Source organism: Mesoplodon mirus, assembly GCF_964341445.2.
Source record: "Mesoplodon mirus genome assembly, chromosome: 11".
Lineage (NCBI taxonomy): Eukaryota > Metazoa > Chordata > Mammalia > Artiodactyla > Ziphiidae > Mesoplodon > Mesoplodon mirus.
Genome location: NC_138987.1, coordinates 31123991 through 31149018, shown reverse-complemented (window position 1 = coordinate 31149018; position 25028 = coordinate 31123991). Strand labels below are relative to the sequence as shown.

The 25028-nt window shown below is 42.3% G+C and overlaps 2 protein-coding genes and 1 pseudogene across 3 annotated transcripts in view; 2 read left to right on the top strand and 1 right to left on the bottom strand.

Annotated features, from left to right (window-relative positions):
• BPIFC (BPI fold containing family C) overlaps positions 1 to 23843 on the top strand; it is a gene marked incomplete at both ends in the record, with an annotated part of 37711 nt that extends 13868 nt beyond the window's left edge. The window contains 8 exons of the mRNA XM_082635663.1: positions 698 to 874; positions 2080 to 2133; positions 2935 to 3105; positions 3744 to 3811; positions 20508 to 20550; positions 21991 to 22054; positions 22818 to 22894; positions 23745 to 23843. Coding sequence (XP_082491789.1) covers positions 698 to 874; positions 2080 to 2133; positions 2935 to 3105; positions 3744 to 3811; positions 20508 to 20550; positions 21991 to 22054; positions 22818 to 22894; positions 23745 to 23843 — 753 coding nt within the window. The remainder of the gene's footprint in view (positions 1 to 697; positions 875 to 2079; positions 2134 to 2934; positions 3106 to 3743; positions 3812 to 20507; positions 20551 to 21990; positions 22055 to 22817; positions 22895 to 23744) is intronic.
• On the bottom strand, positions 6100 to 7301 carry LOC309812148 (eukaryotic translation initiation factor 4E-like). The gene has a single exon (XM_082635664.1). The coding sequence runs from the start codon at positions 7162 to 7164 to the stop codon at positions 6766 to 6768; it is 399 nt and encodes a 132-aa protein (XP_082491790.1). The 5' UTR covers positions 7165 to 7301; the 3' UTR covers positions 6100 to 6765.
• Positions 8480 to 15695, top strand: LOC309812493 (pleckstrin homology domain-containing family B member 2-like; annotated as a pseudogene). The gene is made up of 3 exons: positions 8480 to 8508; positions 14562 to 14726; positions 14996 to 15695. The product of its transcript is annotated as a pleckstrin homology domain-containing family B member 2-like (transcript).
• Positions 23844 to 25028: the final 1185 nt, after the last annotated feature.

Below are 25028 nucleotides of genomic sequence, written 5' to 3'. Positions count from 1 at the left end.
CGTGCCCAGCCGCTCCACGGCATGTGGGATCTTCCCAGACCGGGGCACGAACCCATGTCCCCTGCATCGGCAGGTGGACTCTTAACCACTGCGCCACCAGGGAAGCCCAAGCAGGCGAATTCTTAACCACTGCGCCACCAGGGAAGCCCCTGTTGGTTTTTTTTTTTTTTAATGTATGTTGGCTTATGTTTCAATCAGAGTCATTCAAATCAGTTAAATATTACACAAGACACCATTTTGTAATAACAGCCTATAGCTTATGAAGGCAGCAGTAAAAATGCCACAAAAATGCTTTGAGCCATTTAGAATCCTGGGTCCTTCTTTCTGTGATGCCCCAGATGCTCAGAAGTCATGGATTTTGAAGGTCAAAAGTTTGACATCTCTACATGACACTTCAGGAACTATTCAGAGCTGTCCCCTCCAGCTACATTCACCTGCCTTCCCGTCTCTGAGAAGAGGACTAACAAGGAACTTCTCACTGGATTACACCCCAGGGTGGACAGACACACTCAGATATGCTCAAGAAGTCACCAGAGCTCTGAAACATAGTCCCCAGTCAAGGAGTCAGAGGACTCATGGTTTTTTCATCCCTACTGAGTTTCTGGAATATTCTGACTTGAGTGGGTCCACCTTCTTTAGTCCTGCACATTCAAGTCTTCTCCTGATAACACTGGTCTTTCTCTCTGTTTCCCCACAGGGCATATTCTATCCCCTGGAAAATCTCACAGATCCCCCCTTCTCATCAGTTCCTTTTGTGCTCCCAGAACACAGTGACTCTATGATCTACATTGGAATCTCCGAGTATTTCTTTAAATCTGCATCCTATGCTTATTTTACAGCTGGGGCTTTCAACGTCACTCTCACCACAAAAGAGGTGAGGAGAGTTAACGGATGATGACAATTGACACCAACATTTAATCTTGTTCTAAGTATCCCATTATGGGGGGTTTTATGTCATAGTTTCTATTCCTGGGCCTTTGTAGACACTATCACTCCTAGCAGGACAATGAATGAAGGGATTGTGGAATGAATGTTGATACTAGTTGGGGAGTTGTTGGGTTTCCAGTTCTGCTCATTTCAGCTTTTTATGATACTGGGCCGCTGTTCTTCTAGACTGATCTTCAGTAATACCACGAAGCCCCTCCACTGCTTATTACCTGTGACAAATACCTATGAAAATTTGGTAATTTCAATGTACTTAACTTCTCTGTGCCAGATTTTCATCATTTGGAAAATGGGAATAATAATGTTCCATACTCATAGGGTTGTTATGGGCATTAAAGAGGTTTAAATATATGTAAAGCACTCAGACCAATGCCTAGCACAGACTACATGCTCTATAAGTGTTGATTATCATCATCATCATCATCATCATTATTATTATTTTATTATTTGTGTTATGCCAACATAAAGATTTCTCCTGTTAGTAATTACAACTGACATCTACGATGACCAGTAAATAGCACAGATATTCATTCAAAGATCCTCTTTGCCATGCCCCTCCCTTTTATAATGAGAACTCTCTCTCCGACCAGTCAACTAACAACTTTTATTGAGCATCCCTTATGTATCTTTTCATTCTCTAGGCCTTAAGTATACAAATACTTATAAATCTTGTGTTCAAAATGCTGGTGGCAACACCAGCTGCCATACAGTACTGACAATTAGACACTTCTAGCTTCAGACTTGAAAACCATTCATCTTTGAAGATAAATTACTTATTCATTGTATGTCTCAGTAACCTCTGAAAAAGAGGACAATAACACAAGACATTGTTAACCACTGTAAAATGTTTACAAATGGATCATACCCATATGATATACACTGTGTTCCTAAGGTTAAAAGGCCCTTACTCAAAAGCAATGTAACTTCCTGTGTGACCTAGGACAAGTCACTTTACTTCTCTGGGCCTCAGATTTCCTGTGGTTGGGCTATAAAATAATCAGTCACCTTCAAACACTAGGCATTTTTGGTACAACAGCTTCATGATTCATAAAAATTATAGGGAATGCTGCATTTTCCCTGAAAATACAACCCAGATAAAAACCTTACAGTGACATGATGGTCTTCATTTTCCAGATTTTCAACCGTTTGATTCGCAACTCTCAAGGCCTTGGCAACATGCTCTCCTGGGTGAGTGCTCAGGGTTTGACTCCTTAATGGTGTATTTGGTTTCACTGCAATTACTTCTGGAAGACTTTTCGGTTCTTTATATTCCTTTCTGGTCCAAGCTTGCATCCATATTTCCATTCTTAAGAGTTTTTCTTTTAATCAGATATCCACAAATATTAACTGAACAGTACAAGTACAAGTACTAGGAAAGACATTGTACACAGAATAAATCATTTGTTCCTTCCATAAGGTTAGCTTAATTTAATTAGCTTAAATGGGAAAGGAAGGAATAGTGCCACATTGTGACTTTAGTAAAACAACTATTAATATCATGCTGTCATGGGCTCTGAGTATTGGACACAGTATATTGAAAGGCTCAGGTTTGCCCTGGAGGACAGAGAGATGCTCGTGTAGCATCCTGGGTTTAGAGCAAGGATCTTGAGTCAGACAGACCTAGATTTGAATCCCAGTTCTATAACTTACTCATCTGGAACCTTGAGAAAATTACTTAACCTCTCTGAGACTCACTTTCTTTAGTTGTGAAATGGGAATTCTGATAGAACCTGCCTCAGAGAGATTTTGTGGAGATTAGATGCAATAATACTGAAAGTCCTGACATGGTGCCTGACACACAGTATGTGTTCAATAAATGCCAGCTGTTATTATTATTATCTTGTTGTTATTGGTATAACTATTAAAGAGCTTTTTTCTGTTCTAACTGTATGATGTAAGATTTAATCACCACAGGCCACCCCAAATTTGTGATTTCCCCTCTTCAACTCACGACTCCCAATCTCTGTTTCTTTCCCTGAATGTGGGCAGATTGCAGAGCTGTACATCTTGTCCCAGCCCTTCATGGTACAGGTCATGGCAAGAGAGCCTCCTGTGGTCAATTTATTACCGGGTAACTTCACCCTAGACATCCCTGCCTCCTTCGTGATACTCAGCAAGTCCAAGAACTCGACTGCGGAAACCATCGTTTCCATGGATTTTGTAAGTCTGCGGGGACAGGAGGGCAGCCTACAGATACCAGTCCTGTTCCTGCAGTAGACCACTGACCAGCAGGGTCTACTAAATGTTTGGAGGGATGGGATGTGATCCATCGATTAGGAGAGAGGACAGGGTTGAGACTGGGTTGGGGGTACGTATGGGAGGCGAGTGCTCATACCCCCAAACGTTGTAAAATACCTCTCCCCGCTTCTCCACGTCCCGTGCGCCCTTCCCTGTGCTTCAGTTACATTGATAACCAAATTTCTTTTTTCTTGAAATAAGTCAGTCAAGGTGGAATTCAAGTTTATTTGAGTAGATGAAGGCCAAATGCAATCTGAGAGAAAATGACTGAACAATGAACCTAAGTGAGATGTCTCTCTCTCCCTCTCTCTCCCCCCACTGCCCCCCACACATGCAAAAGAGAGATTAGAAGAAAAGGAAAAATAATTTAAAGGAGATCTTCAAACAAAAAGTCTTTAGTTTCCCTACCTGCAAGATAATATTTTTAGAGCTATTTCTTTCCAATATTTTTTGAGATGAGAGTGAAAGTGAAGTTTATGTTTCTACTATAGGTAATGATATTCATGGCCAAAATGGATAAATTCACTCATCTTACTAATGTATGCTTTTGTTCTCTGCAGGTTGCTAGTACCAATGTTGCCCTGGCTATTTTGGGACAAAGATTGATCTGCTCTTTATCTCTGAACAGGTAAGCTCAGTTGATGTGACTGTTGGACGGTAGTAATAAGTGAATCAACAGACCTTAGAGACAAGTGAATAGTAACAAAACAGGTGAAGTTACCATTCAATAGAACATGAATCACTTAAACATTTCTCCTATAATAGTCCAGATAATTTCAAAATATGGACCTAACTGAAAATTATGAAGCTTTTCTTTTTTCTTCCCATTAGACAATATTCAGATAAATTTGGCAAGAAAATTATTGTAAATTTAATTCCACAATGTAAATTCTCATTCTAATGGTACAGCAGTGTAAAATAAAGTTCCTCTTCAACAAATTTAGAATGCATGCTGTTGAAGAAAGAGCATGAAACTTTGAGGTCAAGGAAGGAAGTTTCAAATCCCTGACCCCTGGTTCCAGAACCGTGATCAAGTCTGTTAACCTCTTTGAACCCCAGTTTCCTTATCTGTAAAATAATGAAGTTGGACAAAATCATCTCTGAGTTACCTTCAGGCTCTGACACTCTGATCCCTTCAGTAAAGTGTAGAATTTAACAAGACCACGCACCATGGCCTGGATGGCTCTCAAACACAAACCATGCAGTGTGAAAGGGCTTGAGCAGGTCATGTACACAGATCATTGAACACTAATTGCCACTGGGAAGAACCACCTGCAAAGCCCGTTCTCCTCAGCACAATAAAGCCCATAGTTGAAGCCATGAATCAGACTACCTGGGGCAGAGGGAGGCAGGGGAGGATATACAGAATAATCAAATGGCCCAGACTAAATCCATGAAAGGACAAAAAGGACGCAATAAAACAGACAAAGAAATCCTAGTCTGAAAAGATTGGGAAACCAACAGAGAGAAAAAGTCAATCACCATAAGTCAAATTGATGGTTAGGAAGACTAATGTAGAAACATGGAAAATGTTTTCAATAAAATAATATGAAATGGAATAAGCAGAATACAGAACTGCATAAACACAACAGTCAGCCGTGTAAAATAGCTTTCCATCTGGATAAGGAAGTGAATTACAAATGAGGGGTTGTGTTAGACTATGAGATTATGAGTCGGTTGTTTCCTCAACATTTTCTTTATAACTATGTTGTTTTCCCAATAAAAGGAACAGTAAAAGCAAAAAGTAATATGGCTTCCCAGAAATAAAAGACTTCATGAAGGCTTTCTCCTCAACTTTACCCAGGCCTTCAAAGAATGACTAATTTTTCCATTAAATTCTAAAGGCACAGTGCCCAGAGCCTATGAGACTTCAGGGACCCATGAAAATGTTTTAATGTATTTTAAAATAAGAATTTTAAGATGAATACAATCCAGACTGGATTATACGTTTCTTTATAACAACACAGTCTTCTAAGATAATTTTTAATTTTTTTTTTTTGGAGGAAGGGCTCCTGAAGGCTTCAGGCTACTGGAATTCATAATGTGGCCCTGTTTCTAGAGGATCAAAGCTGATGAAACTCTGAACCTTGATGGGTGATGTTTGAGATGGCAGTTTTAATGGTTGAGAGGATGGAAGCCAGAGAGCAGGAGATGAGGAGGGAAAGGACCAAAGGTGAAGAGCTGGCGGTATCTAAGCTAGGCCGAGAGAAAGGAGAGAATTTGGAAGGCGGTTTGCCTGAGCCGCAGGACTGTGAGGCCTCTATCTGAAGACTGAGAGGAAAGGGCTATAGGAAAGGGGAGCTGGAAATCTGGAGTGATGGGGGAGTATGCGGGCAGGGCTGCTAATTGAGGCAGCAAGCTCTGAGAAGGTAGAAACATTTGCACTTGAGCGGGCTTCTGGTTTACTGGCAGGATCTGAAGGAAGGATTTAATAGGAAAGGGACTTCAGGCTGTGGCAGGCAGCTAGGAAAGATCTTAAGTTGCAGAGACCAAGTTTGCTTCTCTGCTTAATTGGGCTTGACCCTCACCTCCAACATTCTACCAGTAAGAAACTGCATGTACAGCGGGCATTATGTTTATTTTATTTTATTTTTTGTCTAAAAGACAATTCACTGTACACATTTTATTTACAGTTTTGTACACTGTCTTAATATGAATGGGACCGCTTTTCTACTTGAGCCATTTTTTAACCAAAGCAAAATAACCTAAGTATAACAAAGTGTTAAAATACAGCATAAAGATACAAAAACAGACATACTAATTCTAATTAGGAATGTAATTATGATGTTACATTTTTTATAATCCACAATTATGTTTAGGAAATCACACAAACATAGATCACTGATTTGAATGAAATGCATAAATTTGTAGCAAAGCTTTGTAGCTACAAAAAAACAAAAAAAATACCAAAGAATGCACAAAATTAATGTTTATTCCACCTCTGTGTCATATTCCTGGATCCTTCACCAATGTTACATGAGGAAAAAAACAAAAGCAAAACAAATGAAAAACTGAAATCAGAATCACTAATGTTATCAAGTAGGGAAACAAATAAATTAAAATCTAGCAGCCATCAGCAAGAGTACAGCACAGACAATGCTGTAAAAAGAAACAAAGAAAATTGTTAGAAAACTGTATGCATCATACTCTTTCAAACCAGCAAAATATGCTCCTGCATACAATGGAACATAAACAGAATCGTTCTCTTGTAAGGTATAGAAATGCAAATTCTTTTCTTTAATATTGTAGATGGGTCAAATGTGTTTGTAATCATTAATTCTTTTAAGCTATTACAGAGTGGGCCAGGAACACATTTATGGATTCTGGGGACGATGTGTACTATAATTCTTTGATTGGGATAGTGGACACTCTAGCCAAAATTAAAAAAAACAAAAAACAAAAAAACTATGAACACAGAAGTACAAGACAAAGGCGAATGAGACTTCTCTTATATCTTAGCAACATTTAGATGGAAATCAAATTTAAATGCAGTCCACTCTGCTTTTGAAGAGGCTTTGGTTCAGCTCCCAAATCTCGATTGCTTGACGCAGTCTCCTATGAGAATACTCAGAAGGTGTCTTCTTAAACAACAAACCTATTTTTAGTGGTGGAGCCGCTCTTAGTAGCTGTGTCTGCATGGGACTGATAATCAATCACTATCTTTGGAGGAAGTCCTAACCTTTCCTTGTATACCCTCCCTATATGTGTAACTGCTTCTCTGTTTTCACATTCAGTAGTCCATATTGCTATTTTATCACCTTTAGCTCTAACATTAACCACAGCTCCACATACATCATCACTGTAGTCATCAAAAGACTCTCCAATAAGGCACAGCAGTGTCTCTAGCCAAAAGCGATCGAGGTCACTTCGTCTCTGCTGTTTGTTCAATGTAATTAGCCATCGTCCTCCTCGTTTGTTCTTCTCATCTTCCCACATAGGCTCAATACCATCCTTAAAAAGTGAGTAGTCACAGCCAGGCATTAAATTACTAGACAACTGGATATGGCTGTACAGAGCCCAAAAGTCTTCAACAGTATCAAACTTAGAGATCAGCCGAAGGTTTGCTTGCCAAGTTTTGCTTTTATCATTTTTAAAAAACCAGAGTGCCCATCTGTTCTGTAAAGGATGTTTAATATAGTGTTCTGGGTTAGCAACCTCCTGATTAGATTCTGTTTTTTCTTCTTCTGTAGGTGGGGGATTAGGAGTAGGGGTGGTTTCCTCTCCGCGAGCTCTCGGGCCCCCACCAGAACGTGGGCTCTACACGCCGTCGCGGCCAACCTCTGGGGAGCCCCCAGTTGTCCGCGGGGAGGTCAGGCCCACGAAGAGGGGGAGGGGGCGGCAAGCGATAGCGTGCGCGCTGGGAACGCCGTCCCGCGGGCTTCCCGAGTCCGAACGGAGACGGAGCGTGCGGGCCGGTGGGGGTGGGGGCCAAAAGCAATACTCCTATGTTTATTGATGGGAGTAACTGGGAAAACTGATGGTAACCTGCTAAATTCACATCATCCAAAGGAATGTTTGAATTCATTCTCCAGCTTCTGGCGGTCCACAAGCGTTCTTTGACCTTGTGAACACAAACCTGAAATTAGGAATCCTGCCTGCTTGAAGTCTCTTCCAAACACCCCTGTGATCTCCTCTAGATTCACGTGCTGGGGAGGCTTCCTGCGCCCTGAGGCCTTAGTAGAGTCTGAACAAGACCACCTACATAGTTTGTGAGGCTTGGTGCCAAATGAAAGTGCAGGCCCCCTGTTCAAAAATTATGAAGAATTTCAAGATGGAGACGGCGGGGCGTTAAACCGAGCACAGAGCTCTTCTGAGCACCGTGCAGGTCACGTGCACTGAGTCTGAGTGGGGCTCCTGCAGCGGGTACTATAGCAAACCTCAGGCAGTGAGCAGACTAGGGGCAAAGCAGGTGGGCCTGGCATCACTCAGGCCTCAGGCAGTCAAGCCCAGAAGCAAGACCACAGAGGAGCAGAGGCTGTGCTGAAAGAGCAGCCTTAGGCTTTGGCACAAGAGCAGTAGCCCCGCCTCCCACATGGGCCACAGCAGCCAATGCCTCCGCTCCCGGGCTCCACAGAGCTGCTTTTCAGGGTGAGCTGGTTTGGTCTTAAGTGACGTCATAGAGACACAGCAGGAAGAGGTGTAAAGTGGATGGGGAGCGGTGAAACACTCCTGAGGAGAGCCAGGGAACACAGGGTCTCCTAATATGTCTCCCCAGAACACCACGGCCTTCCTAACTGTCCCCTGTCCTAGGGCGTCTCTCTCTGGAGCTGCTCAGGGCTGGCTACCTAGACACGAGATGCAGAAATCAGAGGCGAATCCAGGGTGGTGAGTTTAGAGAGGTGGGGAGATCATGGGCTTTGGAATCAGACTAGCTGGTTCAGGTCCCAGCCCGGATCATTAGCTGTGGGATCTCAGGCAAGTTTCTTAATCTCTCTGGGCCTACATTTTCTCCTCTATAAAATGATATAATAAAACCTACTTCAGGGAGTTGTTGTGAGGAGTACATGAGTTAATACATGTAAAGTGCATGTTAAGTGTTAAAAAAAATGATGGCTATGGCTATTATCAAAAATTATGGGGACTGGCCTCAGCCAGGGGAAGGAAGGGATCAATTATACAAGATCATTCCACGAGCTCTATTCAGAAAACACCTCACTCCCCTGTCTCCTGTCCAGTGATGGCTATTAGAGAAATTGCCTTTTGTTCTACCATTTATAACTACACTTTATCATTGAGCCTTCACTATCTGCTGGTCCTGTACCAAGCACCACACATATATTACTTTATTTAAACCTCACAGCCCTGTATCTCCAGGATCCGGCACAGCGCTCCATAAATGTCTGTAGATTGAATGAATAATCCTAGAGGTAGCTTATCATCCCCATTTTCCAGCTTATAGAGGTCAAATAACTTACTCAAGTGTTGACCAAAATAAATGGACTGCCGGATATTTCTCCCCAGCAAAGATGTGCGTATTTGGGATGAGCAGAGAACTGCAGTTTGGGGTCTATAACCATGGTGAGCCCTATGCAAGTCCCCACATGGCAAGGGAAGGAGAGCCCTTTTATAGAGGGAAAAGGAAGTTGGGAGGGCTGTAGTAAACATAGGGTCCATGGATTTTCTTTAGCTAAGTCCTTGCCAGGAAACAAGAGGAGGCTTCCTTCTTCCTGTTGGGCTCTGCTGTCGTCACAGGGTGTGAGAACTCCCCCTGCTGGTCTCCAGACTCTATTGAACTGAGCTTTCTATTAGTAATTTTTTATGCAAGTCACAGAGCTATTGAATGGCAGAGATAGAACTTGAACCTGAGTGAGTCTTCAATGCCATGAGTGTTTGTTTACTTACTACATTGTACTGCCTTTGATGTGGTGAATAGCTAAGTCTTAGAAAATGAGACTTAGACCTACAACTTATCAAATAAATACCTTTGCCTAGAGGAGAAAACCAGAAGCATGGAGTCAGGTTAAAGTGAAACAGGATGTCCCTTCTCAATGTTAAGTATTGATAGAAAAAAGAGAAGACACTGGCATTGTGTGTCCTGAAATGGAAAAAGCACACAGCCCTTTTCTTATTTCATTAAGGAACTGAGTGAAGGAAAGGATAAAGAAAGAGAAAGCTGAGAGTACTAGTAATAAACTTGACCTTTTTGTGTATGTCCAATTAAAAGCACAGGCTCTGGGGCCTCCCTGGTGGCGCAGTGGTTGAGAGTCCGCCTGCCGATGCAGGGGATGCGGGTTCGTGCCCCGGTCTGGGAGGATCCCATATGCCGCGGAGCGGCTGGGCCCGTGAGCCATGGCCGCTGGGCCTGCGCGTCCGGAGCCTGTGCTCCGCAACGGGAGAGGCCACAACAGTGAGAGGCCCGCATACCGCAAAAAGAAAAAAAAAAAAAAAAAAAAAAGCACAGGCTCTGGAGTCAAGCATGTCTCATTTTGAATTCTACCTCAGCCATTTGCTAGCTGTGTGACCTTGTGCAAGTTAACTAACCTCTCTAAGTATCCATTTCCTCCTCAGCAAAACAGAGTCCCTGTGTAGAATGTTGTATTGGTAGAGATGAGAATGTATGAAAAGCACAGCACCCAGCCCATAATCAGTGCTCAAGAAACATCCGTTACTGCAACTAGTAATACTTTATTCTCTTTCCTTATTCTAGGATGAAAGTTTGGCCAAGTAAGAGGGAGAAATTGGTCCCAAGAGACATGACAAGTCAGGAGGGTCTTAAAAGCTGTGGAGTGGCCCCTAAACCAGATTCTTACAGTTCTTTCTATATTTGAGGCTTTTGTTCCAAACAGTTCTGTTTGGGGGTAACTCCAATCTAGGTTGGTTTATTAGGAGGTAACTTCAATCCAAATGTCCATGTAGACATTTTTGAGACTAATTCAGGGACCAAATTAAACAACACTTTCCTTTTGATGGTCTTCATACACATGACTTAATTCTAACCCTTTTTCTTAATCGCATGCAAAGCTCAAGGCAATCAAATGCACATTATTGTTCAACCATTTAGAGCTTGGAACATTTTTTTTTACATTCCCATGACTGAGGATTTGGATACTCCCAAACTGCACCCCACCCCACTACCACACACACACACACACACACACACACACACACACACACACACCCCTACCTACCTGCCCTGCAACCCCTCCCATGCAACACCATCAGAGAATGCAAATATAGCTGACTACAAGCAGATAGTATCACCACCCAACTCCACTTCTCACAGTTGGGCAGATAAACATTTCCCAACGTGAGCCATCTGGTGGGAAATAGAAAGGAAAACAAGTCTGGGAAGAATGGATTCAGTTTCTGTTGGAACGGTGCTTGGACAGGTCAGCAAAGCTCAGTCTTGGCAACTGGGCTGATCTCCATCTCCATCCTCCCTCTGAACTACTGTTGAGGCCAGGGTAGAGGAAGGCCACAGTGGGGAGCCCCTATCGGAGGTGGAACCCCGAATGACTTCTTACCTTTCTCCCAGACTCACTTGGGGAATTTCTAGACTGCAGAAGGCAATGGAGTTAAAATACTGGGGAACTGTGCCTCATCAAGAGGGTCCTTTAATTCTGGAGTGGGCTCAACACATTCCTCCCCTCAAAACGTTTCATCATTGGATTAAATCTACAGCCTAGGGTTTTCAAGCTCTTCAACGTGTGGTCCTACCTTTCCAGCCAGCAAGTCTTACCTCCCATAGCTCCCTAAATGAACATTTTGCTTTAGGTGCTTCACCCTCAAGGTGACCTCAATTCTAATAGATACTTTCCCACCCATCCTTTATCTGCTTGTTTATCCATACATCTATTCAATGAGAATTTATCGAGCACCTATTACATGCTCTGCACTGTTCCTGATACAAAGAGTTGAGAGAGGAACTATGGCTTCTACCTTCCAGGTCCACAGCCTGGTGAGGGTAACACTCAGATTTTTTAAAATTAATTTTTATTGGAGTATAGTTGCTTTACAATGTTGTGTTAGTTTCTACTGTACAGCAACGTGAATCAGCTATACGTATACATATATCCCCTCTTTTTTGGATTTCCTTCCCATTTAGGTCACCACAGAGCATTGTGTAGAGTTTCCTGGGCTATACAGTAGGTTCTCATTAGTTATCTATTTTATACATGGTATCAGTAGTGTATATATGTCAATCCCAATCTCCCAATTCATCCCACCCCCCTTCCCCCTTGGTATCCATACTTTTTTCTCTATGTCTTTGTCTCTATTTCTGCTTTGCAAATAATATCATCTATGCCATTTTTCTAGATTTCACATATATGTATTAATATACGATATTTGTTTTCTCTTTCTGACTTACTTCACTCTGTATGACAGTCTCTAGGTGCATCCACGTCTCTACAAATGACCCAATTTCATTCCTTTATATGGCTGAGTAATAGTCCATTGTATATATGTACCACATGCTAATGGACAGGGTAGGGTGCCAGTACATGGTAGTATACAGAGTGCTTCTCTCAAAGGGCAATTTATTTCTGCTGTCCCCCCCCATATTACACACACACACACACACACAGCCCTCGCTGGTCTCAACACCTTTTCACACCTTCTCAGAATTCCTGCAACAAGTAGTGTGTGAACCCACAAAAGAGCACCTGAAAACAGGCTGCTTTGTATTGTTCTCTAATTGCTTCCTGTACATAAAGTTTCTCCCCATACCTCATAAATATAGATATAAATAAAATTCTTCACATTACCTAGCACATTACCAAGCATAGAAGAAGCACCTGGGAACCTCTCAGCCTGCCAGTCTTTTCTCCATACTGCAGCCAGAGTGATCTTTACAAAACACTGACATCCTCCCGCTTCTTAGAAACCTGCCACAGATTCCTTTTCAGGTAAACATGAAAATGCCAACATGATCTGAGAAACCCAGCCTGGTCAGCCACTGTCTGTCTGTCTAGCATCATCTCACTGTGCTCTCTCCATAGCTCTCTGTTCCCTCCACTGGGCCTTGGCCTCTGCCCAGACCCCTCCACTCTTCCTTCACCATTTTGCCTTTTTAATCCTGCTCCTCCTTCATATGTCAGTTCAAGGACACAGCCCTTTCTTGGAAACCTTCCTGCATCCACCAAGTTAGATCAGATTCCTTTGTCATTTGCCTCAATGAACAAATGAACGTATTTCTTTCCTTCAGACTATTGATCTAACCTGTAGTTAAACGTTCATCAGTGCAGTTATTTGGTTAATGTCTGCCTTCCCACTAGGCTGTAAGCTACATGGAGCAGTGAGTGTGTTCGGTTTTTCTCCCACTTGTATCTCTGGTACCTGTCCCAGGCTGATGTATACTGGGTATTCAATAGGTATCTGCTGGAAGAATCAATGAGTGAACGAATGGACACGACGCACTAAGTGTGCCATGCTCTGTACTCAATCCCACGAACACAGAGGGAATTAAGACTGTATCTCAACCCACAAGGAGTTTATAGTCATAGGGCAAAGAGATAAACAATCATTATAGAGGATTGAGTGCAAGGATTGATTTTCAATGTCTGCCACGGCCACAGGGTTGGAGGAACGGCATTGTGAATGCCTGTGCTTTGGTCCACTTGGCCTTCATTATGTCATAGTTGCTATATTGCCTCAGATTATGAAGGGCTTTTTGCCATGCTTAAAAGTTTGCACTTTAGCTCTGGTTTTCAATCAGAGCAGTAAACCTTCTCCAAAACTTTAAAAATAAACTATACTTTTATATGTCTGCAAGGTAGACCTGTTTGAGCTCCCTTTCTCCCCAGCTGCTCTGTGGTTCTGTAATAAAAATTAGCTGCTAGTAGCAGGGCTTTAAGTAACAGGTTAGGTGCCAGGTGAAGGATAAAATGTCAAAGGAGTGAAGTTGTTCGCCACCTAGCGGTCTGAGTTGAGCTTGTGTGTTTTTCAGAGCCTGGACAGGAAGAGTTTGCTCTTTGCTCCACCTGTTTCTCTGCAGTTAGTGAGACTTGTCTCTTAGTAAACTAACCTAGTAAACATGCCTAGAGACTAGCAAATAGATAAAAGTCGTACGGCCCTAATAGGAAAGGATAGTTGGTTTGCGGGAAGCTCAGGTGGTCCTAAGATAACCAATCATGGCTTAGGGTTGTGATGAAAGAAAAGAAAGGACACTCACAAGTGTGTTCCATTTTATGTAGACCTAATTTCTAATTTGCTCTAGATTGCCCATTGTAAGAGGCAGGGTGACCAGGGGGAGGCACCCACATTTCCCCAGCAGTGCCTGCAAATGTTTGTTCAACTGCTCAGCTTCCTTCCTTCAAAGATGCCCCAATGATTCTGGTCCTCACTTTCCACTAAGATCAATTTGAGCCACAGTGCCTCTGATACCATTTCTGATCCTTGTCAGAATTAACAGTCTTTCTGGTTTTTACTCCTAGCTGTCACTTTGAATAAATCTCAAAACCTAATTCATGCTAACATGATATTGGCTGATAATAAGCAAACTTACCTCTTCTGTGAATATCTGCTCCTTAAATGAAATAACAGAAAGATTCCCGGAAGAGGTCACACCTGAGTTAAATCTTAAGTAAGTAAAAGGAGTTAACTAGCCAAAGAGAAAGGAGAAGGGCAATTCTAGAAAGAGGGAGCCACATGAGCAAAAAGCATGGAGGCCAGAAATATCATGGAATATGCAAGGAAATACCTCAAGGTCGTTTTAGGATCTTTGTGGCCTTACCCACTCTAATTTTTGGAGACTCCATCCCAAAATATATTGCACATATTCAAATGCATTCCACAGTAAATATAATTTATATTTAACTATGAGTCGGGTTGAGTTAACGTGACTAGTGGCCATAATGTTACTTTTGTAGACATTTATTAATTTTAATTTTTCAGGATTTTTTGGTATGTGTTTTGAAGCCAATATACTTTAAACTCAGGTATATAGTACCTGATGAAAAAGACAGCATAGCGCTAAGCAGTTCGGAGTTACTGAGTATAAAGTTCAAGGTAGAGGGTGTGAGGCAGTCGGAGCCGAGGAGCCCGGCAGTGACCTTGCGCTCCCGTCCTGCTTCGGTGCACGGCTGTGGCCAGAGGCTTTGCAGGTGAGAAGACGGCGTTTGTGAAGAGTGGATGGTTGCTGAGACAGAGTATTATTTTATTTATTTATTTATTTGCGGTACGCGGGCCTCTCACTGCTGTGGCCTCTCCCGCTGTGGAGCACGGGCTCCGGACACACAGGCCCAGCGGCCGTGGCTCACGGGCCCAGCCGCTTCGCGGCATGTGGGATCTTCCCAGACCGGGGCATGAACCCGTGTCCCCTGCATCGGCAGGCGGACTCTCAACCACTGAGCCACCAGGGAAGCCCTTAGAGTACTATTTTGAAGTGCTGGAAGGAGAATTGGTTTGACCTGTGGTCAGATGGTCACCTGACCTATTATGATGACCAAACTCGGCAGAGTGTAGAGGATAAGGTGCACATGCCAGTGGACTGCATCAACATCCGCATGGGACATGAATGTCAGGATATTCAGCCTCCAGATGGGAAGGCAAAAGACTGCTGCACGTTGTTTGCCGTGATGGGAAAACCATCAGGCTTTGTGCAGAAAGCACAGATGATTGTTTGGCCTGGAAATGTACACTTCAGGATTCCAGGACAAACACAGCTTATGTTGGCTCAGAAGTCACGTATGATGAGGCTGCCATGGCTTCCTCCCCACCTCCTTACACAGCCTATGCTGCACCAAGCCCTGAGCAGGCATATGGCTATGGTCCATACAGTGGTGCATACCCGCCAGGAACTCAAGTTTTCTATGCTGCAAACGGGCAGGCTTGTGCTGTACCCTATCTGTACCCATATGCAGGACTTTATGGACAGCAGCCTGCCAACCAAGTCATCATTCGTGAGCGGTATTGAGACAATGACAGTGACTGGGCGCTGGGCATGCTGGCTGCAGCAGCCACAGGCTTGGCCTTAGGGTCTCTGTTCTGGGTCTTCTAGAGTCCTTGGAACCTGGATGTGCATAGCTTCTGATACCCTGTGTGCAATAATATACTTTGCAGGGCATTTCTGTTTGTTATAAATGTTTTTAACAATAGCTTTAGTAGTTCTTTTGAAAGTAGTGACATCATACTTACAACTAATCCATATAAGTACCACAGAGAAGGCTTTGGACTGCTGTTCAGCTAAAACGTGGACTATCTGGGAGCACTGGCTCATTCTAGGAGTTTTTTTTTTTTTTTTTTTTGCGGTACGTGGGCCTCTCACTGTTGTGGCCTCTCCTGTTGCGGAGCGCAGGCTCAGCGGCCATGGCCCACGGGCCCAGCCGCTCTGCGGCATGTGGGATCTTCCCACGCCGGGGCACGAACCCGTGTCCCCTGCATCGGCAGGCGGACTCCCAACCACTGCGCCACCAGGGAAGCCCTCTAGGAGTTTTTTATGGCACTCTCAGAATACCTTATTTGAACACACCTGTTTGGAAAGGCCATTTTCCTTTTAGAGTTAGGCCTTAGTGCTTAAGGGATAGTTTATTTTAGTATTACACCAGTAACATGGTGATGTATGAGTGAGTGAGTGATTAGGGCAAGAAGAACTGCAGCTGTTTTGTTTTAATGCCAGACTTTGAAACCTCAGACCAGAACTGGCTGCACGTTACTTCAGGAGTTGTAGGCTGGAACCTTCCTGAGGCAGCAATGTGATATGCCCACAGCCTCTGGGGCTCTGCGGGCTTCCAGCAAAGCTGACTGCTCAGGATGATGTGCGGGATGGCAGATCCCCCCCCTTTAAAATGATACCTTTTCATTTTATTTTTACTAGTTTGTTTTTGGTAGCGATCCTTGGAAAACATCTCAAATTAGGAGTAGACTTGAGTCTCAGCGTTTTAGGGCTTTATCATTTAAAACTTGAACAAGGCAAAACAATTACAAACAAGTGTGTGGAGGTAGATTTGCTTTATTCAGAGGCATCATGTTTTTAGTGTTTACTCTGACTATTTTTATTGCCACTTCAGCCTACTTATAGCTTATTTTTCTACTTGTTGAGAAAGTAATATTAAGAGAATGGTGAGGAAAGTGGAATGAGAGCCATAGTTACAGTGCTGTTTCAGGGGGTTGGGCTGCACTGAGGATCCTCTTTTCCACCCTTCTGAAGGCTGTTAAAGAGCCCGTTTCCTGTCCTGTGCAGGACTGGGGCGCTGTGGCTGTCCCCGAGCACTGGGGTGCGTGCAGCCCCGGTGGTGGCATGGTGGGGGAGACTCAGGTTACAGATGGGAATTCCGGCCTAAGGACATGAATAACCTGCTCAGGGTATTACTCCACCTGATCAGGACACTGGCCTTGTTTTTATTCTTGACTCAAATGTTACAGAGAAGCTTAAACCATTTAATTTGAGCCCCAACTATGTGTGAAGCTCTGGAAAACTGAGAGTCGTGCATTTCTGTTATTTCTTATTTCTTTATTTACGTAAATTTAAAAACTTCAGTTATTCCAGTTTTCTGTCCTGCATGCTTTAAAAAATGTACTTTTACAAAGGCAGTTTAGCACATTGAAGGTCTCTGCCCCTGTACTCCATGTGGCCCTATTTTCCATAAAATACGCTCCTAGTAGCACAAATTCTGTTTGTATTCTATGTGGCCAGTGACATACATAGTCTTTTGTTCCACTGATCAACGCACTCCACCTCTAAGGCAGACTTAAATAGATCTATCTCCGTATGAAACCAGATGCCAAGTGAACTTTGTGGTGACCACAGGTCTGGTTTCCTAGTCAATTCTCTTGCACTTGTTGACTCTGGGGAGTCTGTTTCCAGCTGAAAAGAAGTATACTTGGCTGTCATCTCTTTGGATGTTTGACATGGTGGAAAGTTGCCAGATGTGATGTGTGACGACACTGGTTTTGATGGTTAAAAATGTTACTTTAGTTATTTTACATCGTACGTAATAAGAATGGTTTTGTTCAGATGGTAATCATTATTTGAGCTGTATGCTTTACTTACAAAATACTAAACTCAGTTTTTAATGTTACATCAGGGTATTAATTTTGAACTTGGAGTTACTGGAACCACAGATACTGAGTTATGTCAGTGAAATGCCCTTGAAGCAGATGGTCTCCCTGTGTTCCCCTGGCTTCCCTCTGACAGAAGAGGGAGAGCTATGGACTGAAGCTTGGGCACACGTATTCCCCCGCATCTCCAGTCCCTGTCCCCAGTGGGGTCAGCCCCACTGGGCAACTATAGTTGAGTCTGGAAGTTCAATGTCACTAGTGACTTGATCCTGAGAGGAAACGCATACTCGGTATAAAGATGGGCTGAGATATTTCATTCCCCTGGCCCCAACTCTCGTAAATGCCAACAGTTAGGTAATCCTAAATCAAGAAGTTAGGTGAGTTGGAAGGAACTTGTTCAGGTTTAGTCAGTATTTTACTTCCATGTGTACTTTTAACTAGTTGGCCTTTGACATTGCACACATGCCAGTCTGCTTGTTTCTTAGCTCTGTTCTTTTAATTCCTTGAGTTAACTTCAGGGTCTTAGATGTAAAGAGAAGGAAGAGACCTGTGATTGTGTTTCAGATCATCATTCATGAAACGGGCCAGACCGGGACCCAAGATTTGGATCATTGGAGAAGTTCCTGTCATTGAGACAAAATGACCCACGTTTATTTTCTGCATTAATTGTGATACTGTGTGATCTATCTTTCTGCTTCCCAAGTTTATGTAGACACCAGCATGGGATGCAGTTCCATTTTTTCCCCCTAGGTTGATCTTTTTTTCTGACTGCTTGCCTGTCTCTAGTATTCTGTTGTGTCCTCAGAACCTATTTTTCCCTGTATATGCAAATTGTATGCTTATAAGTGAAAATGTTAATACATTAAATGATTGCTAACCTTAAAAAAAATTCAAGGTAGAGAATGAAAGATGAGAACAGAGAGGCAGCTGGGAGTCAGGATACAGAAAGCCTCCTGTACTGTATGAATCACTTGAACTTTATCATAACCAGGAAAGAATGCTGAGCAGGAGAACGTCCTCATCAGACATGTGTGTAATGTAGCTCACTCTGGGGATGGTGTGGATGATGGATTGGAGAGAATCAAGACTGAAGACAGGGAGTTTCACTGGAGGGATGATGCAGAAGTAAGACTCTAGACCTGGGCAAAAGTGAGCCATAGGAAGCTAAATAGGGAAAACAGGATGAGTCAACATCGTATAATGGAAGGGAGCTTTGGGGTGGCATCAAGAGATCTGTGTTCCAGTCCCAAATCTGCCATTAATATTCCCCTCTTTGGCCCTCAGTTTTCCCATGTGTAAAATGAAGGAATCCTCCCTGTGGATTGCTATTGCTCCATAGTACAATTCTATTGATTACTATTGTTTCATATTACTATTGCTATTGATTACTATTGCTTCATTTTACTATTACTATTGATTACTATTGCTTCATATTACTATTACTATTGATTACTATTGCTTCATATTACTATTACTATTGCATTGAACATCATGTGTGTATGTTGGGACCTGTGGATCAGTCCTTGGAAAAATGGGGAGAGAGGCAATGTTGGCCTTTAGCTTTATCATGAAAATTACAAACTATCAAGCATCAGCACAGGCCGTGTTGGGGAGGTGAGGGACTCCCTGCTAATGGGACCTATAGCAAAGGTTCTGTATTTGACAAAGAATATCAAGGGCATTATGTGCTGGCCTAACTGTTAGCATTTCTCCTAGTTATAATAACAGCGTTGATAGAGTGCTAAGGATATGCTAGGCACAGTTCTAGGCATTTTATGTGCATTATTTCATTCAATCTTCACTATAGTCCTATAAGGTAGGTACCATTCTTATTCATATTTTGTAGATGAGAAAACTAAGATCCAGAGAGAGTAAGTAATTCTATGTAGTAAGAGGCAGAAATAGGATTCAAACTCAGGCATTCTACAGAGTCCCTATTCTTTAACAATTATACTATACTGCCTTTCATATCAGATAGCCATCACAGCTACCGTTTCCCCTATGTGTTTTGACTGAGCTGCTAAAAAAATTATACATGTAATACCTCCTTCAGAGGGGTGTGGCCTAGACAGAGCATAGAACTTAAGAGTCAAATAGAGTGAGATTTGTCACCTGCACCTATCAATTGCTGACTTTGTAACTTGGAAAATTTACTTTCCCTCTCTGATCATCAGTTTTCTTGTCTGCCAAAGGGACAGTAATAGTAGCATTTCTTACAGGGTCATTATGAAGATTAAATTTTTGAATGTTTACAAAGCTCCTAGAATAGTCCGCGTCCTACAGTGGCACTACCACCATCATCGTCATCATTGTCCTATTTATTAATAAGGGACCGGCCTGACCCGGGGAAGTTATAAGGTTGAGTTCAGAGCAAGAAGACCTAAAAACTGTTTTGTAAGAATGTTCTGCATTCCAAGTGGCCAACAGTAAGTTGCATACAGCAAATGCACTTGGGCAACCCATCCTGGTTACAAATCCAAGCGTTCTGTTACCCCTGCTCTTCTTAAGCAGCAAACATAGGGGTAAAGATGTACTAGAACACTATGTTCTTAAAGGTTTGTGTGGTTTTTTAAATAACGGCTTATTGAACTAAAGAATAAAAAAAGTTCCCTTTCTCTTCTTTCTTTTTTTTTTCTTTTCTGGTACGTGGGCCTCTCACTGTTGTGGCCTCTCACGTTGCGGAGCACAGGCTCCAGACGCGCAGGCCCAGCGGCCATGGATCACGGGCCCAGCCGCTCCGCGGCATGTGGGATCTTCCCAGACCCGGTCATGAACCCGTTTCCCCTGCATCGGCAGGCCACCAGGGAAGCCCGAAAAGGTTGTTTTTAAGTCTTCCCTCCTTTAACTTTTTCCCATTGGTTTTTGTTGCTTTGTTTTGTTTTCAGATTCCGCTTCTCTTTGCCACAGTCCAGTCGCAGCAATATCGAGGTAGGAATCAAAGCTCTCAAAGCCCCCGTACAGGGAAAAATGAGAATTTTCCTATATAGTAGCTGGATGATTGTTTTCTTTGCCTCTGATTGTAGGTTTTAACTTTAAAATTCTTTATGTAGCTACTCATCCGCCAAGCCTGTTAACTATTAAACTCTCCAATTTACTTTTATCTATTCAAAAAGACTTTCAAAAGAACTCAAAAGACTGTTAAGACTATGTAATATTGGGGGGAAAAAACCCAGACATTTCATTTTTTGGATAAAATAATCCTCTAGAGTTAAATTTAAGATTCAGACTACCAAAGGATGATGCTCTATATAATTATTAGGCTATGATTAGGTTTGCTCTTCAAAGGATATCCACCCATCTCCTAAAATTAGGTCAAGGTGCCTAATTTTAGGAGGTTGTGTAGGTGCCTCTTAGGAGGGTCTAGCCTGGTGACCTCCTGACTGGAAGAGGTCATCCCAACATTCGAGTTGGAAACCCCCCTCCCCAAGCTTCAGGAAGATCAGCCAGATCACTAATTGGTGCCCCCACCCTCATGTCGCTTATGTTCTAGAGCACTGGTTCTCAACTAGGGTCAATTTTCCCCTCCAGGGGTGTTTGGCAGTGTTTGTAGACATCTCTGAAAAATGACAATGCTATATACTGGGCATTTTACATAATATTAACTTGTTTAATCCTGATAACAACCCTCGGAGATTAGTACTATTATCTTCATTTTACAGTTGAGGAAATTGGGGCACAGAGAGATGTTTCCCAACATCACACAGTAAAGTGGTAAAAACAAGAGATAAACCTAGGACATCTGCTTCAGAGCCACCCTTGCTAAGCTTCAAAGAGGTTCTTATTATTGCTAAGCATATAGGATGCTTAAAAAATATTCACTGAATGAACTGATGTTCATCATAGTGCATTTGTTTTTAATACCTAAATCTTCCCAGGAACCAGCAGTTTGCTAAGATTATACAACTACCGTAGTTTATTAAAGATAAATTGCATGTTCTGGTGGTGCTATTAGCTATAGAGCATAGTATAATACAAGGAAACTCCTGTGGCCAGGGTTCCCAATAAATTAATGGAAGACTACTAATTGGAATGTCCATTAGTCATTCAGGATTATCTTACTTGATAAGTATCTAAGCTGTTATGTTTGCTGCCACCATGTGGTCCCTCTGCATTTGTTGTCACCATGATTTACTGTAGAGAGGAACCGAAATGTCCATCCTCAAAGAGGAAAAAAGATTAGGAAACCCTGTAAAATGGCTTCCCACAAAATAGCTTTCAGTGTCTGGAAAGCTAGAATATCTCTGTGGGGAGATGCTGATTATTGCCTTCAGTCCTGATAAAGTCTGGGAGAGTACATGTCCAAACCAGGTATGGTGCTTTCAAAATGCCCTGATTTGGCAACTGATTCAGTTTCCCCTTTCATTTTAGGTCTTGAGGTTTGAGAATATTCTGTCTTCCATTCTCCACTTCGGAGTCCTCCCACTGGCCAACGGTAAGGGATTCTTGGGAAACAATGTGACACTGACATTGGCTAAGTGTTGGGGATTGTTTGGGACTTTCCATCCTGAAGCTCGTACTTCTAATGCGTTCTTATGAATCGAGGCGAGCACCAGAATTGACAGAGTTTGTACCATCAACGATACAGTTTTGAAGTTAGAGATTCCAGGTCCAGGCCTTGTTAGCAACTCTACTTGCAGACTCAGCAAGAATGGCTAACTCTGGTTGAGTTAAGGAGATTAAAACCACTCTCCTTAGGCAGTCAAGGGTCTCCTTCGGGTCAACCAGAAATGAGATGATGATCCCTAGAAGGTGTCTCTGTGGTTCTTATGCAAAGACCATCATCTGGACAGACACAGTTTTAATGAATGACAATCCTAGGCCTTCTCCCTACACTGCAATTGTTCACAAACTGTAGCATCTTGAGTTTGGCTTGGTTAAAATATGCTTTGTACTGGAGATCAAAATATTCTCAGGACCCACTAGTTAAGGTATTTTCAAAATACAAATTGGACAAGTTGCCAGCATTTTTCTGCCATCCAAATGCCCATAGTTGCAGGTACATTTTTATTAAGCACAGATTAATTAACTATTCTTTCAGGGAAATGCTAGGGACATATCAGAGAGAATGAAGACACAGAACCAGGAAGAATGGAAAGATAAATTATCAAAAAGTTTCTTGTTAGTCTCTTACTAAAAGGTTTACTAAATCTTCCATGCCCATGCCCAATTATTTTACATCTTGTTCTTTATTTTAGCAAAATTGCAGCAAGGATTTCCTCTGCCCAACCCACACAAAATCTCACTCGTCAATTCAGATATTGAAGTTCTTGAGGTAAGAATTATCAATATTAATTGCCCCCATTTCTTTTCATGGTAGAATATACCTCTTCCTATTTTGCTTACTTTTTGTTTTTTCCCAGCCCGAGGAATTTTATAAATGAGATGTTTAGCTCTTAAAGCCCATAATTAACAATGAAAAGCACTTAAACTTGAGTTTAAAAATCAGATCAAAGTGGAAAAAAAAACCCCATCAGACCAAGTCTGATTTCCCTTTGAAGCCAAGTTTATTCACACCACACTACAAGAAGATGTACTAGTGCACGGTATTTCATTTGTTCCACAAGACAACTTGTAAGGCTGGGATTATTAATCCCATTTTATAGATGAGGAAAGTAAGATTCAGAGAGGTGAAGTGGCTTGTGTAGCTGGAAAAGGGCATATCTGAGACTAGACTGACTCTTCTGATTCTCTCAGTCAGTAAACTTTTGCCTGAACCAAAGACCCTCCTCTGGGTTCAGGGATCTGTTGTGAGCTGTTTCCTGGTTAATCATTATTAACAAACTTCAGAATACCTTGTTTCTTCCTTTCTGGAGCTTTTTGGTTTGGGGAGGTGAACATAAGATTCTGACAGAATTCTCCAGTCCTATATACTACCCTGCACTCTCTCTTCCCTCCCCATGTCCCTTTCTATTACTGCTTAAGTCACATAAGGTGACAAGAATCCAAAATGGCCTGTTCCTATGTCTGAGGCACTCACAAGGGGGACAGGGGTTAGGAAGGGTATTGCACAGTAGGACCTGCTAAAGAAACGACGTCTCCCCAACCCCTCAGGCAAACTCAGACATCCTATGGCTCCAGGTGCCCCAAGTTTGATATCATCTTCATTGTTGCATCCTTTTCAGGGTTTCCTTTTGATTTCCACTGACCTGAAGTATAAAGCGTCCTTAAAGCAGCAGCCAAGTTTCCATGGTTGGGAAGCTCTGAACCTGATAAGTGGATAGTGGAGGGGGAAGCCAGCCTCTTGATTGCCTGTTTGGAGTCCACTCCAGGAAGTAAATGGCCCTTAATCCCACAGCTCCTGTAAACCCAGAGTGGGAAAATGGTACACATGGAAATTGTAAAGCCGTTTTGCAAATTGCTGGAAGTTATCTTTTTCAAGCCCTCATGGATGTAGAGGGAGGCAAACTGGGTGAAAGAGCTCAGTCGGAATGTGTGTGTTCCCATGTGTGTGGAGGTGTATATGTTTGAATGTGTGTTCATGTTTGAGTGCGTGTTGTGTGTTCCTGTGTCTGTGAGATTCTGGGGCCAATAGTGAGGCATGTACTTCTAAGGAGGTGCATGAGAAACTCTCAAACACAGATTTGCATCAGTTGTTATCAGCGGAGATCCCTTCAGCCCCTTCAGCTCTCTAGGGTTCCCCCCTCCCTGCATATTGGAGTTTATGTTTTATATTTACTGTTACTGTCCCCTGTATTTAATTAAAATTGTTTGCTATCAATGTCAGTTTTGCCTTTTTATTTGAAAATTTTCTTGCCCCAGATTTTTTTTAAATAAAATAAACTGGTAAGAAGAAAATTTAGTGTCCTTAACGTTAACACAAACTGAGCTTGTACAGAATTCAAGAATTTTAAATCCTTGATTTAAAAAGGGAATATGTTGTCTCTTTAGATATTTCCAGAGAGAAACAGAGTGAACACAGGAAACTCTAGAAGTTGTATCACTTGTTTAAGTTTTAGGCTGTTTTCCCTTTCAAATTAAATGAAATGGCAGTGAAGAGTACTACTAAACCTAGATAAATCACAGTAGGTTAAGTTAAAGCAACCAATCAATGGGGCGAAATTGGGGCAGAAGAGGAGGAAAGGGGAACCCGTATGGATAATGTAGGAAATGAATAGAAACCACACTTTGCATTTGTGGTGCTGACAATCCAGTGGGGGAATGGAAGAGAGCTGTTTACTGGAGGGCTTACCAAGTGTCATTTCATTTAATCCTCACAGCCACTCTGTGAAGAATTATGATCCCATTTTATAGATAAGGAAACAAAGGTTAAAAGAGATGAATCACACAAAGCCAGTAAACAGCAGAGGTAAAAATTCAAAAGAAGCCTTTCTGATTTCAAAGTCGCTGTTCTTTACATGAGGTAGGATTAGAAACCGAAGGCACTTAAATCGCTTATTACTGTGAAG